This window comes from Lontra canadensis, unplaced genomic scaffold, assembly GCF_010015895.1.
Source record: "Lontra canadensis isolate GAN:19392208 unplaced genomic scaffold, GSC_riverotter_1.0 scaffold2, whole genome shotgun sequence".
Classification (NCBI taxonomy): domain Eukaryota; kingdom Metazoa; phylum Chordata; class Mammalia; order Carnivora; family Mustelidae; genus Lontra; species Lontra canadensis.
Window position 1 is genome coordinate 67,780,710 of NW_022630996.1, and position 17,650 is coordinate 67,798,359.

At 39.3% G+C, this 17,650-nt stretch overlaps 2 protein-coding genes across 6 annotated transcripts in view; one reads left to right on the forward strand and one right to left on the reverse strand.

Moving 5' to 3' along the window:
- LOC116878485 (ATP-dependent translocase ABCB1) overlaps positions 1–10,885 on the forward strand; it is a 189,677-nt gene extending 178,792 nt beyond the window's left edge. For all 5 annotated transcript variants that reach the window (XM_032876047.1, XM_032876031.1, XM_032876040.1 and 2 more), the window contains 6 exons: positions 613–753; positions 3,204–3,360; positions 4,899–5,096; positions 6,578–6,784; positions 10,057–10,203; positions 10,632–10,885. In XM_032876047.1, the coding sequence (XP_032731938.1) occupies positions 613–753; positions 3,204–3,360; positions 4,899–5,096; positions 6,578–6,784; positions 10,057–10,203; positions 10,632–10,838 (1,057 nt within the window). In that variant the 3' untranslated portion in view covers positions 10,839–10,885. The remainder of the gene's footprint in view (positions 1–612; positions 754–3,203; positions 3,361–4,898; positions 5,097–6,577; positions 6,785–10,056; positions 10,204–10,631) is intronic.
- A 2,588-nt stretch (positions 10,886–13,473) lies between these two features.
- Positions 13,474–17,650, reverse strand: part of CROT (carnitine O-octanoyltransferase) — a 46,172-nt gene continuing 41,995 nt past the window's right edge. The window contains exon 17 of the mRNA XM_032876105.1: positions 13,474–14,329. Coding sequence (XP_032731996.1) covers positions 14,209–14,329 — 121 coding nt within the window. The 3' untranslated portion in view covers positions 13,474–14,208. The remainder of the gene's footprint in view (positions 14,330–17,650) is intronic.

Below are 17,650 nucleotides of genomic sequence, written 5' to 3' on the forward strand. Positions count from 1 at the left end.
TCTCTTGAAGGATGTAGAATACAAAGTATAATAAAGCAGCTGTACTCCTGAAGGATAGCATGTGGTCTAGTTAGAAACAGGGCAGAACAAACTATTCGGGCTGGTGGGATCTAGCTCAGGGAAGAACTTCTCATGTGTGTCTGCATATACTGCAGTGACCCAGCTTTTCTGAATCTGAAACATGAACTGTGACATAAGACTATAACTAGTCACAGAAGACAAGATAATACTGAAGAAATCGCGTTCAGACAATTCAAACTTTAGTCCTCGCTCTGACATCCCCCAATGTTTTCGATTCAGCAGTCATGTTGATACCGTAGGGGTTGGATATCTGATTGACTAGATATTAACATGTAATAATATCAGCAACTATGAACTGAAAAAATCAGTATGAGGTACTATGCTAGACATTTATGTTGTTTCTTTAGTTCCCAATTCTGCATTGTATTGGATATCCCCATTATACAAATCAGAACACTGATACATGAGAGGTTGTCATGTACTCAAACTGACAGAACGGGAGGCAGAATATATACCCAGGTCTACCACACTTAGAAGCTGCACTAAGAGAGGCCAAAGAGATGACTATGAATATACGAATTTGCCTTTCAGGAATTCTGTGCGGAAGGCACACATCTATGGAATTACTTTTAGTATTTCACAAGCATTTATGTACTTTTCCTATGCTGGTTGTTTTCGATTTGGCGCCTATCTCATTGTGAATGGACATATGCGCTTTAGAGATGTTATTCTGTAAGTAATTTTAAAAATTTAAGATTATTCTATGTGGTTTTGGTAGGTCCATGCAAAATTAGAATGTGTGTATCGGGGGTGGGGACTCACTTGTTCTAAAATGAGGTCAGAGTTGGATCTACCACAGAAATCTGATCTTACTAACACTCCAAGTACAGTTGAATCATCCAAGTGGACTAAAATTAGCCAAGTTCATAAAAGTCGTAAACCAGAACTGTAGTAATACAGAGAACTCCAGTCAGGAGGATAGCAAACTTTCTCATTGTATAGTGTAGGCAGAAATAAATCATAATGAGAAACTGTTGGTTACCATAGACTCAAACCAGAGGGTTAAGTAGCTTGCTGTTGATCTGCAACCACAAAATGGCGTTGATGGGGGCACCTGGGTGGCTCAGTGGGTTAAGCCTCTGCCTTTGGCTCAGGTCACGATCCCAGAGTCCTGGGATTGAGCCCCACATCAGGCTCTCTGCTCAGCAGGGAGCCTGCCTCCACCTCTCTCTCTCTGCCTGCTTGTGATCTCTGTCTGTCAAAGAAATAAATAAAATCTTTAAAAAAAAAAAAAATGGCGTTGATGGAGAGATGGGAATGCTTGACTGAAATCTGGCCAAGGCCTCTTCCGCTGACTGGGCCTGGGATAATCCTGCCAGCGTTTGGCCTTGTAGCCTCTCCTTTTTTTTTTTTTTTTGGTTTCCAAGGCTAACCAGCAGTCTAATTGATGCACTTGTCTTTTCAAAATATGCTAACTACATTCAATTAGGTTGTGTTCTTGTCTTGCCAAAGGGAAGCCATTCTTTTTAAGATCACTTGGCATATTTCTGCTCTGGTGGGATGATTTTAAAGTAGTAGTGGATAGCCTCTTTTTTGAACACAGGGAGGACAAGGAAAGTGTTTTCATCCAAAATGAAAATAACTATGAAAAAAGTATATATAATCTTTGTATCATTCAGGATCCCAGCAGGAAACAAATGTCCTTCGGATGGGGAACTAGGGAGAGTGCTAAAGGGTCTGTTTATAAAGGTGTGAGAAGTTAAGGTAAGCAGGACCAAGAACTGTCAACTACCCAGCAGTTCCCAGCTACGAACCGCTAAGACCCTCAACCTAAAGGGCAAGAGGAGGGAAAGATTTTCAGAACCCAGCAAGGGGGCTTCTGTGGTCCTTGGTGGAGGGATACCAACCACACAATCAAACAAGGGAGAAGCCAGCCAGACACATGTCCTCACTTCCTGCTAGTGCCTGTCACTACCAAACCCCATCAGAAGCCAGGGGACAAGAAAAACATTTGATGCAATCCATGAAGGTCAGCCTCTTAGGCAGGGAGTGGGATGGTCCAAGAGAGAGGTGGGTAGGGAGTAGACGGTGGTTTTGGAGGGATAAATGGCAATATCCAGCTCTGGGAATTACAGCTTGTAACACCTTGTTGTCTAGAAGAGCATCTCTGAGGAAATGGGCCCTGCTTTTTTTGTTTCATCTCTACCAATAAAAAATTCTGAATAATTGAAAGACAACTTTTTAATTTTTTAGGTTAAATCTCGATTATAGGCTTTATAAAAAAGTTAGGCAACATGTGTGTTTTTCATCACTATTTTAAAATTTAATTTTTGGTAACCAACCTTAACAAATATTTAAGGGATAGCCTTACTATACCCAACCATTCCTGCTCCCCCGACCCCCATACTTAAAACACACTTTAATATCTTAAATTTAGAAGTTTGGGGAATGAAACACTTTCTTAAGTTCTCCAGTATTAATAGATAAAAAATGTCCTCCCATCCTCTTGTTCTAGGGGAGCTCAGGTATCAGGAGTAAATGCCTCCTGGAGATGTAGATCTCAGAATCCCAAGCCCTTCCTCAAAGATGTTATAATCTCTTTCCAATCTTCAAAGAGCATATCATTGGAAAATTGAACTTCAGCTAAAGATGATTGTTTTTATCAGGGTAGTGCCAGTAGTTCCATTAATTATAAGAGAAAATTGAGTTTTTGTAAAGGCTTATTGTCCCTAACACAATTTCTCTAACTGCAGCGAGCTGTACTGGGTGTGTGGGAGCTGAAAGGTAATCTATGAACTGGCAGTCAGGGCCAGCGAATCAGTAGGTAAAGAGTCACTCCTTGTCCAATGCTAATGAAAGCCCTGCAGCATTCTGGGCCTCAGTCCAGAGTCCAGAAAGGATAGAACTAGTCACTAAAGTTACTGGAGGTCACAAGGCAGTCTGTTATGAGCCACTTTGCGAACGAGGGCTGTGGAAAGTCATGTGAACTCTGGCGTTGCCTCCAGATTTCCTTTGTTCATGGAATCCCATGGAAATGCGTGTCATGGTTTTGGCAGGGGGTGGGTGGAGGGCCTGCGGGAGTAGTGAAGAGTGATACTAGTTAAGTGGTATGTCTTTGGATTTTGAAACCTCACAGTGTTAATTATAGACGCCAAGTTGTTAATTGCCCTACTTCTGTCCAGGGTGTTTTCAGCAATTGTGTTTGGTGCCGTGGCTCTAGGACATGCCAGTTCCTTTGCTCCAGACTATGCGAAAGCCAAGCTGTCCGCAGCCCACTTATTCATGCTGCTGGAAAGACGACCACTGATTGACAGCTACAGTGAAGAAGGCTTGAGGCCTGTGAGTTCTTTGCTGCCTGATGAATGCTTGGTCAATTTTTCGTTAAGGTTTGCTATCTGCTAGATGATCACCACAGGAAAAATTTGTCATGATTACGCCGACCTAAATTTAACTTACTCTGTGATACTTACAGCCTAATATTTGGCCAACATTCTTAACATTTAAAAATTTCATGGGTGGGCAGAGGAACCTGGGTGGCTCAGTGGGGGTAAAAGCCTCGGTCTTCAGCTCATGTCATGATTCCAGAATCACAGGATCAAGCCCCAAGTCAGGCTCCCTGCTCAACAGGGAGTCTGCTTCTCCCTCTCCTCCTCCCCCTGCCTGTGCTTTCTCTCTGTTAAATACATACATACATACATATATACATACTTTAATAAAATAAGATTTCATAGGGATTCCAAGGAATCTGAGGTTGAACACATCAAAAGTAAAGAAAGGGGTGCGTGGCTGGCTGAGTCAGTGGATCATGTGACTCTTGATCTTGGGGTCATGAGTTCAAGCCCCATGTTGGGCATAAAGCTTTTAACCTAATTTTTTTTTTTAATTTAAAACTAAAACCTCCAGTATTGAACAAAAATGATAATAAATTTAAATTTTTTTAAGATTTTACTTATTTATTTGACAGAGCACAAGCAGAGGGAACAGCTGACTAAGGGAGAAGCAGGCTCCACACTGAGCTGGGAGCCTGATAGGGGACTTGATCCCAGGACCCTGGGATCATGACCTGAGCCAATGGCAGATGCTTAACTGACTGAGCCACCCAGGTGCCCCCATAATAATAAGCTTTACAGAAAATTTAAAAAGAAATCCAGATGTACTAGAACTAATTTCCATGAAAAATGTTAATTATTTCTGCATGAATATATATGCATGTGACTCTGTAGGTAAAGGCAAACAGGATTGTGGCTTGAATCACATTTTGTAATGACTGAGTTACAAGTGGTAAGAAGGCTCCTTTATTCACGTTAGGAGTAATAATCCTGTACTACCTCCAAAGTTTAAACTCAAATTTAGATCCAAGTGCTCTCTGTATGACACAAGCTGCTGTATATATTAATGCACGAGCAGCAGTATGCATAGACCGTTTTTCTGGGACTTTATCATGGATTTCATGTGCTGAGAAAATTCCTGTGCCCCGTGAATAAGCTAAAGAGGCAGCCAAGGTTTGAGGTAAGGGCGATCCACTGAGACCTCAGGTAGACACTGTGCCAAATTCCCAAGCCTTTGAGCCTTTGGCCACTGGCTTTGCTCTAGCCTCAGAACCATCACTGGGAAATCTATTTGTCTAAACCCGGAAATTGAGTTTAGATAACAACTCTCTGTAATGTGACTCTGTCTGTTCTTTTACTCCCATCTCCTGTCTTCATTTTACATAACAGCTTGCTCTCCGTAGTAACTGGTGCCGACATTTAGACTGAATGTGAATTTTATGTTCCACTCCTACACTCTTTGGTAAAGTTTCTATGAAATACTTCTAATTCCAATAATTATCAGACTAATTATAATAGCAACATTAAACTTTTTTTTTTTTTTTTTAGGATACATTTGAAGGAAACGTGACATTTAATGAAGTCGTGTTCAACTATCCCACTCGACCAGACATCCCTGTGCTGCAGGGGCTGAGCCTCGAGGTGAAGAAGGGCCAGACGCTGGCACTGGTGGGCAGCAGCGGCTGTGGGAAGAGCACGGTGGTCCGGCTGCTTGAGCGGTTCTACGACCCAGTGGCTGGAGCAGTGGTGAGCATAATTTGTCAGTAACCTGATTTAAAGCTTTATTTCAATGGCCAATAAACCAACATTCTTATAAGAGGAAAAAAAAAAAAAAAAGGCTTATAATCCTGGCTGATGCAATGACCACATTCTAAAAAACCCAAACTGGTGCCCACACTCAGGCAAATATATGAAGACAAGAGGATAGAACATCTGGAGTTTAGTGTAGTTCAGAAAATACTGAATATGAGGCTAACCTTTGCCCTGCTGTGGGCTTTTGGAACCAGCCTGATCCTCCTAAGTAAATATCCACTTCCTGGCTTGTAAAGGAGAGCCACAAACTTTGGCCAGGATTCTAGGCAGACACCCGAGACAAGCTAGTACCTTCTTATACCCTCCTACGTCCTTCTGCCTTCTCTCTTGAATCCTGAACCCAAGGCTCTTTGACTTTGACCCTCATCTCCAGCCCTTTCATACTTAGTTTTTCATCAGTGATTTTCTACTACCTAGATCCTCTCTCTGTGATGAGTAAACTCTTGGCTTTTACTGATAATGCCTGCATCTCCCATGACCTGGGGATGGCACCCACTGACCAAACCCTAGGAGTCCATCCCCATTTAGCTGGTCACCCAAGTGTTAAACCTTGTGTAGGTAGCTCTTTTTAGGAAATTTTATGCTTCTACTATTAAAACTACTCTGCAGGTATTAATACAGCAGACCAGCTTGACAACATGATGTGCTAATACTGTGGTAGAATTTTTCTTTATTGAGAGATCAAGACTAATTGAACTCATTTCTATTCCTTCACCCTGAAGGAAGCTACATTCTCAGTTGATATATCACATGCCTCCTCTAGAAGCAACATGTCTCCTGCTTAAAGCAAATGAAAAAATAACCACCAACAAAACTGTGCTCCCAAAGACACTGGTTTTTTTGAGCTTGTCCACTTTCCATTGAACTCTTATCCTCAGTGCTATTGAAGAGAAATGGGCGAAGTTTAAGGCTGGTATTTCTTGGGAGAAAGGGTGGGAGAGGTAGGACAGGAAGTAACCAACTTTGAGAATCTGGGGCCAAACTACTGATGAGTTTTGTTATCCGGCTGCCTGGAGGAGGGGAATAAAGTCAAGTTGAAAGGCTGGAGTCATTCTGGGAAGAGCAGATACGAGTGGGACACCTGACTGCAGACTTCTTAGAAGCAGGATGATATATGTGCCTGAAGAAGTACACATAAGGACAAAGAGGAATGTGGAAAGACAGGGCCAGATGGGCTGTCATTTCACCAGTGAGATGAAGAAAGGATGGCTTAATCACCAGAGAAATCTTTTTTTTTTTTTTTTTTTTTTGGCCTCCAACGGTAAGTGCTGAGAGGCTTTGAGCCTTGGTATTTCCCCAACCAATGATGCCTACATGTCACAATGCTCCAAATGGTTAATCTGTTAATTTTTGATTTAGGGGTTTTCTTTTTCCTTTTTAAGCCCTTTTTATAGTTTGTGGACTTTGGTTTTCAGCTCCTAGATGGTCAAGAAGCAAAGAAACTTAATATCCAGTGGCTCCGAGCCCACCTGGGCATTGTGTCCCAGGAGCCCATCCTGTTCGACTGCAGCATTGCGGAGAACATCGCCTACGGAGACAACAGCCGGGTCGTGTCACAGGATGAAATTGTGAATGCAGCCAAAGCAGCCAACATACATCCTTTCATTGAGACCTTACCCCATGTAAGTTAACTGGTAATTTCTTAGGATGAAATCACAAGCAACTACAAACTTTTCATCCTCAAAACAGGTTCCCATGTTATACAGCAACAGAATCTTATAAGAAAACTTGTCTATGTAGTAGCACTAGGACCTTAACACTCTGAACTGCATGGTAAGTTTTCTAACTGGCAAATGAGAATATCAGGCGTCATGTCTAGATCTTATAAATGCAGTGAGAGGCAAATGAAGTGGTCTTAATTGTAGGCAAACTGGTGGTTGTGGGCTGCATTCAGATAACAGTAATGTTTGATTTATCCTTTATGGTACTTGCATTTTTAATTATTTTTATTTTGAGATAGGTATATATTCACATGCAGTTCTAAGGAACAGAGATTTTATGTAGCCTTTAGCTAGTTTCCTCCAGTGACTTCTTGCCAAACTGTAATACAATATCCTCACCAGGATATTGACATTGACCTAATCCACTGATCTCATTCAGACCTCCAGTTTTCCTTGTAATCATTTGCATATGTATTTAGTTCTGTGCAGTGTTACTGCAATGTGTAGACTCACTTATCCACCACCAGTCAATATGCAGAACATTTCCTTGTATGTCTCTTAAAGTGAGACTTTAAGTAGAGTTAGCAGTGCAAAAGTAAAATTAGATCATGTATCCACAACACAAAATAGATTCTGAAAGCTGACTCTGTGCCAGACCCCATTTTGGGAGATGGGACACACTGGTGTAAATAATTCTGACAGAACAAGCTGATTAATACACCCAAGGTTGTGTTTCTCCAAGGCAATAAAAATATCTCCAATCAGGTCCTGTACCCAAGGTTGTTCTTTGGATTAGTCTATGAACTTCATTCTTAATAAAAAAAAAAAAAATACAGAACACATCCATCACCACTCCAGTCCCTCATATTGCCTCTTTAGAGTCACATACCTCTCTTCCCTTTTGTCCTCACACCACCCAACCTCTGGCAACCGCTAACTAATCTCTACATTTTATTTAATTTTTTTTTTCATGGCTGCCCGGAGGAGGGGAATAAAGTCAAGTTGAAACACTGATGTCATTTTGGGAAGAGCAGATAGGAGTAGGACAACTAACTGCAAGCTTCTTAGAAGCAGGGTGGTATATTTGCCTGGAGGAGGGCACTTAAGGACAAAGAGGGATGCGCTATCATTTCACCAGTAATTTTCTACTTTAAAATGTCATTAAGCACACATACAGTATATAGCCTTGTGAGGTTAACTTTTTTTCACTCAGTGAAATTCCCTGAAGTTTTCTTATCTACAGTTTATTCTTTACTTCTTTAGTGGCATGCTTTTTAGTAGGATGATTAGGATTACAGGACGTGGATTGTACCACAGTTTGGTTAACCATTCACCTGTTGAAGTGTATCTAGGTTGTTTCTAGGTTTGGGGTCTTAAAAGTAAAGCTGCTGTAAATATGTGTGCACAGGTTTTAGTGTGAACCTGAGTTATTTCTCTGGGATAAATGCCCACAAGTTCAATTGCTGGGCCATATGGTAATTACAGGTCTAGTTTTTTTAAAACTGCCAACCTGATTTCCAGGGTGGTTCTGCCAGCTTGCCTTATTCTCTTACACCAGAGTAAGTATGATTGATGCTTTCTTTGCCTCTTTGCCAGCATTTGCTTTTGTAATTCTGATAGATGTGAGATAAATCTCTTCGTGGTGGATTTTCTAATGGCATATAATGACTTTAAATTTTTTATTAAAGGGGGAAGAGAGAGAGAATCTTAAGCAGGGCTTGGTCTCACACTCCTGAGATCATGATCTGAGCCGAAACCAAGAGTCAGATATTTAAGTAACCAAACCACTCAGAAGATTCCGGACATGTTTTTATATACTTGCCATCTGTATTTCCTTTTTGGTGAAATACCTTGTTTTTTTTGCCCATTCTCTAATTTTCTTCAAATGTTGAATTTTGAGACAGATTTATATTTATCAGTCCTTTGTCAGATACATAGTTTGCAAATACTTTGTGCCAGTCGATAGCTTTTCATCCTTTAACAGGGTCATATGCAGAGCTAAACTTTTTAATTTTGATAAAGTCCAGTATAACAGTTTTTCCTTTTATAGATTGTGCTTTTGGTACCCAATAAAAGAATTCTTTGCCTAGCCTATGCCTTCTAGGTCCTAAAGCCACTTGGGTGGCTCAGTTCTTAAGCGTCTACCTTTGGCTCAGTTTATCATCCAGGTCCTAGGATGGTGCCCTGCATCAGGTTCCCTGCTCAGGGGAAAACCTGCTTCTCCCTCTTCCACTCTCCCTGCTTGTGTTCCCCCTCTCGTGTCTGTCAAGTAAGTAGATAAAAACTTTTAAAATTTTTTTCTCTATTTTTTTCTCTTACGGTTTTATGATTTTACATTTTAGTCCATGATCCATTCTAAGTTCATTTTTGTATAAGGTTTTTCTTTCATCTTCCATTTTATTCCTTTGGAGAGGACATATACTCTACAGTTTCCGTGGTCCCCAGCTGTCCCTTGTTAGCTTGTTATAGCTGCTATGGCCATAGCCAAAGTGCAATGAATTCAATATGTATTTAGAAAATAAGGAAAAGTTCAGTCAGACAGTTTTCTTCAGTAATTGGTAAAGGTGAGTATGCCCACAAAGATGTTCTAAAGACACTAGAAGTGACGGCAGGGATCATTAATCTTGTGGTATGCATCTAGCTTCTAAGGTTCTACTGAATTAAGTACTTTTACAACTGTATTCTGCTATAATTAGCAATCACACTTAAAAACTTTCAAATCCTCCATCTTGGTTAGCCTTACTCACCCTTAAAAAGGTAGTTATTGACTTCAATCAAGGATGGGATTTGATTAATAGAAAAACTTTGCTGATTTTGGACTTTAGGAAATTAATTCACATTACTGTATAAGTCCTTACTTTTTTGGCTCTTTATACTTTTTTTTACCCGAGAATGTTCTTTCTCATGATCCAGCTTCCCAACCTCTGTACAAAGGTATCTTTCCTTCATGCATCTCTTTCTCTTCCTACCTTACCTCCATAATTTCTAGTCACTTCTCATATTTCATAGCATGGTGAATGTACCTCTTACTTGGTACATATTGGACCTTACACTGAAGGCTGTACAACCAGTTTTTCTCCTCACATTATAAATTCCTTCCGGGTAGGAACTTTTGTATTTCTCAAAGTGTTTGGTATAAGAGAATAAATTGGGTTCCATGTGGGTCATATGAGTATTTCTCATTAAGTAACTGGGTTAGGACTTGATTAACTTTACTAACGGCTAACTTGCAGAAATATGCAACAAGAGTGGGAGATAAGGGAACTCAGCTCTCAGGAGGTCAGAAACAGAGGATTGCGATTGCTCGAGCCCTTATCAGACAACCTCAAATCCTGCTGTTGGACGAAGCTACATCCGCCCTGGATACTGAAAGTGAAAAGGTGAGGCCTCTCTGCTCACATTCCATTTAATTTGTATAATAGGAGTTTCTCGGTACTCTCAAGCCTGAAAAAAGTAAATAGAAATTTAATGGTATATTTTGAAGTAAAAAATTTTCTTACTCCTCCCAGTATTTTCCAAAATTTGTAAAATGATTATTTCATAAGCCAAAAAAACGAAACAAAACTGCATACTTGACATTTTTAGCACATTAATCATGAAAAGCTAGAAAATAAAAGGGAACTAGTAAGATACAGCTGTGGACAGAAAATTTAGATACTTGTGATTTAGTGTGAGAGTTCATTTTTATAACTAAAAAGGAACTAACTGGACTATAATGCCATTCATGTAAAAGTACACATGCATAATAAAAGGTAACATTTTGCTCTGATGGTAAAGTTTTAAGGCTTCCGTTCTGACTCATCATTAGATTGTCCAAGAAGCCCTGGACAAAGCCAGAGAAGGCCGCACCTGCATCGTGATCGCGCACCGCCTGTCCACCATCCAGAACGCAGACTTAATAGTGGTGTGTCAGAACGGCAAGGTCAAGGAGCACGGCACGCATCAACAGCTGCTGGCTCAGAAAGGCATCTACTTTTCCATGGTCAGTGTCCAGAATGGGAAACAGAACTTATGAACTCTTGTTATATCTTAAAAATAAATAATCTTTTACAAATCATAAAATACAGGTGTATCTTATCCATATCAATTTAGAACATCCCATGTGATGTTGATACGATAGCATCTGAAATTTAAGAGTAAAAAGTGAACCTGCCTTGTAAGGTGTAAAGACAGCAGCCTAGCTCTTGAGTTACCAGAAACATACAGAGAAAGCAAAGTTCAGATATATAAACTTGTAGCTCTCACAGAAATCAAGACACAGGGAAACTTCTTAGGGTCCTGAACAGTTGGGTATATGATAGGATGGTTGGGGAACAGTTTTCACAGGAAGAAAGTTAAAATATATTGTTCCATTGCCTACTGTCTCCCTTGCTGACTTTCTAAATTATTCTTTTGGGAATGGAGGCTTTTTTTAAATAACTAATCCCAGCATTATCATCAAAATCCAAGAGGAAACGAGATTGCCTTTAGACAAGCTAACTACAGGCACACATCTGTTCATAAAGCAAAAAGAATGAAAACAAAAACCAAAAAGACCAACCACATACCACCGAATAGCTCTGAAAATTTTAACTAAATACAAATTTATCTCAAGTGCAATTGAAACATTAGAAATAACAATGAAATGCTGAAGTTCTATAGCATCTCCATTACTTTTTACAAATCTTAATTTGCCCAGAATATGTTTAGATAGACACACACACACACACACACACACATATTCTAGGTTACCTTTAGAAGCTAACCACACCATTATGTTTTTCCTTAATTTTCCATTTGTTTCCTTTATAAATAACTGAAGCAACATCAGTGTTCACCACTATCACAGGTTCTTTAGGTCAATAAGCTACCCAAATAAGTTCCTTTATCTGTAACAAATCAGACCTTACCAAAGATGTTTTCAATGAAACCATGTGTATAATGGACTAAATTTCAGATTAACCAAGAGAATGGGACAAGGGGTACATTACCTCAGTGACTCAAACCTCTGGAAGTTCTTACTCTACAGGTCTGGGTAGAGGCTCAGAAATCTTTGTAAAAAGCATTCCAGGTGATTTTCAACTTCTGGCAGGTGAGGGAAACATGTTAAAGTATCACTGCGGGATTTCTCTGCAGGAAGTGAACACTTTCTAGTCTTTAGACATTTAAAAACAACAACCTGAATGATTCTAAAAGCCAATCACAGTGTAGTCTATAAAACTGTACTAGTGAGGAAAAAGGTCCACAGTATAGAATGGGAAGAAGAAATCTGTTCAGGATATATCAAATGCCACAGACGCCAAGTCAGTGTTTTCACAAAGAAATAAACGTCTTACCAAATCACAGGATAGGAAAATTTAAAGGAGGTATAACGTAGAACATTGCTACAAAAACAACCCTCAGCACGTGCACCCAAATGCTTATAGCAGCAATGTCCACAATAGCCAAACTATGGAAAGAACCTAGATGTCCATCAACAGATGAATGGATAAAGATGTGGTATATATACACAATGGAATACTATGCAGCCATCAAAAGAAATGAAATCTTGCCATTTGCGACGACGTGGACGGAACTAGAGGGTATTATGCTGAACGAAGTAAGTCAATCGGAGAAAGACAACTATCATATGATCTCCCTGATATGAGGGAGAGGAGATGCAACATGGGGGGTTAATGGGGTAGGGAAAGAGTAAATGAAACAAGTTGGGATTGGGAGGGAGACAAACCATAAGAGACTCTTAATCTCAAAACAAACTGAGGGTTGCTGGGGGGAGGGGGGTTGGGAGAGGGGGGTGGGGTTATGGACATTGGGGAGGGTATGTGCTATGGTGAGTGCTGTGAAGTGTGTAAACCTGGCGATTCACAGACCTGTACCCCTGGGGCTAATAATACATTATATGTTTATTTAAAAATTTAAAAAAACAGCCCTCAGTAAATGCGCCTACTTATCTACATTTACAAAATGACTTTGCAGTTTCTCCTAACAAGAAATGACACTTTGCCGCCACTCCTTGAATCTAGACTGACGTTGCAACTTTTCACCAATAAAATGCAAAGTAAATAATATCCTGGGACTTCAGGGGATAGGCCTCACGAGGCCTTGCAGATGCTCCCTTTCTCTTGGTACACTCCTGCTGCCAAGTACCTAAGTCAAGGCTAGAATACTGAATCATCAGAGAGCACGTGGACAGAGTCCCAGGTGCCAAGTCCCCAGGCAGTGGGGGGAGGCATCTCCAACTTTACAGCCTCAGCCCAGTACGCTCAGGAGTGCAGCTGCATAAATAAACTACAGCAAAACCAGAAGAACGACCCATCTGGGCACAATCAACTGATACAACCATGAGAAATAATAAATTGATTTAAGACAGTAAGTTTAGGGTAGTTTTTTTTTTACACAGTAACACATAACTTAGATCAGAAAGTGTAAGGTCAAACAGGAGTAGATTCTTTTTTTTTTTTTTAATTTATTTGACAGAGAGAGAGCACAAGTAGGCAGAGAGGCAGGCAGAGAGAGGGGGGAAAGCAGGCTCCCCGCTGAGCAGAGAGCTCGATGTGGGGCTAGATCCCAGGACCCTGAGATCATGACCTGAGCCACAGGCAGAGGCTTAACCCACTGAGCCACGCAGGCGCCCCAGGAGTAGATTCTGTATCCAAACACCAAACAAGAAGTTACATGATTGAGAACTTTATTTTCTATTTTGAAAAGCAGGGGAAAAACTTGTAAAATCCTGAGAATTTGATTCAGTAATCTTCAAGTTACTAACTCTAATTTTAAAAATAAGTGCTTTAATTTTATATTCAAAAACCTAAATACAATATACAATAATGAATTTTTTAGGGTTTTTCTGTGTGTGCTTCGGAGTATAAACCTTCCTCTAATTCTTCTGTCCAACACTAAGTCTACTTTTAGATGATCATTTAACTGTAGTGGTCTTTCCCATCAAACATAATAGCCTTGTATCCCTGTGGTGAATGTGGAAGGCAATGATTTCAGGGAAGTTAACATCTAATCATGTATTCCATACCCTGTGGCAACTAGGAAATGTTAAAGTGCTTGGCAGACCCTATAATGATGTTCAGAGACAGGATTTATAACCTATATAGGTAACCAACAAAAATCCTTCTAAGACTTGCATTATTAAAATTTGTAGATTTGCATTGTTGAGACTTATCTTCAACTTTTGCATAGTTCTATATTTCATTATATCAATTTGTATTGCTACTGCATCAGTAGAAGCTTAAAAATCATTTTTTTCTTCCTATGTTAGAATAAATTTAGAGAGCATGATTCTACTAATTTCTACATTTAACAAGTTTCCTTTAATATTCCTTCCTATCACATCACCAACCCATTCTCCACACCCCACTTAATATTTTTATAAATGCTAAATAAATGTTTAGTTTCTAAAGATGAGCAGTGTTCATCAGCCGCATCATATCATGGAAAGCCTGAAACACCAGCAGAACTAGCTTTTCTGCATCAGTCTCTGGACATGATTTCCAGGCTGAACAAGCCACAACAAACCTGTGAAGCACAAAGAAAAAATTAGTGAGGACTACACAAAAATCACAACACAAAGAGGTTCCAAATGCTGATGACAAATATAGCCATGAGCTTTACTCCATCTAGTTATTCACTTATCAAGTGTGAATTCTTACTGACATTAGGTAAATGTTACTGGACACAACTGAAGGGTAAAGCCATATGTATACATAATGCTAGGAATACCTAATCTACTGTGTGACTGGAGAGTAAGGACAAAAGAAAACAAAAAATTGGCCAGAGATCAAAGCGTGCTCTGGAGTAAGGTATTAGTGTGTTCAAACAACCCACCCGCCTCTTCCAAAAATAACAAGAACAACAAAAAACCTTCCTAACATTTCCTAATGTAATGAGCTGGAGGGTGAATTCACACCACCGTCTGCAATGAGACTATTTTTAAAGAATATAGTGCTTGAAGACCATTCAAGAAAGAAAAAATTAGAGAAAGGATAAGAGGAAAGGAAAGATGTTTCTAGAAAAGCCAGACAGAAACTCTCTTGGGATAAGTCATCTCCCTCTATATTCTCCTGATTTAAAATAATAATAATTACTATAAAAATAGTAATAATCCCCTATGTGGCAGTTCGAACTCTCTTGAAACTAGCCCTCCCCTTTCCAGACACTCAGATTTTTATAGCAAAATGCATTAAGCATAAATTAAAATCAAAATGCTGTTGTACAATGTAAAGCTTGTGGCCAATCATGCAATGTTCACATCATTAAAAAAGACAATAAATTAAAACTTCAGCATGTGCTTTTGATTAAGCAGAATGAAATAAAAACATGCTCTGGCCCAGTGTATAATGATGAAACCAATGTTTGACTGGATTATATTTGCTGAAATGTATACAGGAACCCAAAGAAAGTTCTGCCTTGTTTTCATCTAGTGATTCATGATCACCCATCATTTTCCAACTACACTGTGCATACAGTTCTCAAATATTTAGCAACATCTAAATATATTTCTTTGCAATGATTAACAACTGGTATTTAAGTATTGAAATTTCTTAAAATTCAGTTATATTTCTAAATCATGGAAAGCTTTCCTATATGCAGTTTACAAAAGAATGTACACAGATGTCAATTAAGAGAAAATTCGCTTTGTAAGCATTCAAATTGTGTTATTTTTGCCTATAGACCTAGTCAACAATGATTTATAATGCCTAGAGTTTGCAATGATGTGATGAAATGAGTATATACTATTATACATTATTTGTAATGATGAAAAACTGAAAATAGGGAGACAGTTACATAAATTATGGAAATCTGTGAAACATTATTCAACCACTAAAATATCTCAAATTATGAGGCGCCTGCGTGGCTCAGTTGTTAAGCCTCTGCCTTTGGCTGAGGTCATGATTCCACGGTCCTGGGATCGAGACCCTCATTGGGCTCTCTCCTCAGCAGGAAGTCTGCTTCTCCCTCTCCCATTCCACCTGCTTGTATTCCCTCTTTCACTGTCTTTTTGTCAAATAAAAAACTCAAAGCATATTTAACGGCAGTGGAAATTGCTTGAAATAATGTTAAGTGGAAGTGAATTTCCCAAAAAGGACATTAAAATATTTAAAATGTGATCCAAACTTACAGAAATTATATACTATATGCATTGTAGATTAGAAACATTCTAACAGTTTTTGTCTTTTAATTGTAGATGACTCTGTTCTTTTTCATTCTTTTACTGATTTTTATAAGCATGCAGTACATTTAAAATAAAATGCTATTTCAAAAATAAACCAATTTTCTGTAAAGACATACAATTCTCAAGTTAAACAATGAATGAAAAAGCTTTCCAGATAGTTTCCATGTATTTCATTTGGAAACTATTTTTTTATGTATTCATTGTAATGACTTATAAATGTGTAACTCTAGCTCTGATCTCTTTTGTGAGCTTCACAGTCATGTAACCATATGCCTACTGACACATCCTCTCATATATGAAGATAATACCTTCCTTATGAGATGAAACAAAATCAACATGTATAAAACAAAATTCTACCCTAACATGCCCCGACCACAGTCCTCCCCAAATTTTCTTCATTCCAGTAAATGCTACCATCGAAATCACCAATTCATCAGTTAAGTCACCTCCAAAGTTGCTCTCAAATCCCTCCACTTCTCTCCACCTTCATTACCTCCTGCCTTGTCCAACTTATTGTTTATGCTAAGTTCTCTCATCTCATTCTTGCTGTTACTTTCCACCTTATTTATATTTCATGTAAGAGCCAAAAGTCCCTTATACATGCAAGTCCCTTATACATGTGTACATTTCATGCTTAAAAGCTGGTAAAATGCTCCCATTATCCTTAGGAGAAAATCTCCACTCCTTACCATCTCACAAGGCCCTATTATCAACTGACCACCCCAAACAAATCAGTGTTTCCAAAAGAAATATTTTTAGAGCTTTCTAGGTGATTCTAATGTGCACTCAGAGTTGAAAATACTGTCCTCCAAGATGCAGCTCATACCTACCTCTCTTCAACTTCTTCTACCAACCCCCACCACTGCAACTTAATTGCTAATTTATAGCCATAATACCTCTTTCTGTTCCTTATAAATGTCAGGCCACGTCCTAACTGAGGACCATATAATTATGTTCAGCAACAAAATCATTGTGAAAACATGTATTATTTACAAGGCATGGTTACAAAGGTGGGAATACAGCAATAAACAAATCAAAAACTGTTCTTATGGGTTTATATTCTAGGAAAGGAAGAAAGATTGCTATACCAACAAATATGTATACCCACTGGATCGTCGTGTTACAAAGAAAATGTAGCAGGTGAGGGAGGCAGGGAGTGCTATTACAGATCATCAGAGGAGGCCTCCCAGATGGCAGCAAATTTTAATCAAATACCTGCATGAAGTAAAGGAGTGATCCTTACATATATTTCAAGGAACAGCAGGAGACAGAGAAAATCGTAACTGCAAATGCCATGAGGAGGGAGCCTGCTTGCTATATTCAAGGTACAAGAAAACAAAAGTGTCTGGAGTGGAATGAAACAGGAGGAGCACTGTAGAACGTAAGGTCAGAGTGGTGAATGACAGCCTGATCACGCAGGATCTCGTAGGAGGCCTTTGGATTTTACTGTGAGTGAAATAAGAAACTCTTGGAGGATTTTGAGCAGAAGGGCATTTTTAAAAGGGCATCAAAGGGTTTTGTGTAGACAGTGTTCTGAAGGGAAGGAAAGGCTGAAGCAGGAAGACCGCAGGAGAACCTGTTGCAACAACCTACGTGGGAGAAGGCAGTGGCTCAGCCTGGCGGGTGGCACTGGAGACAGCTGGCAGCGATCAAAGTCTGGAGAG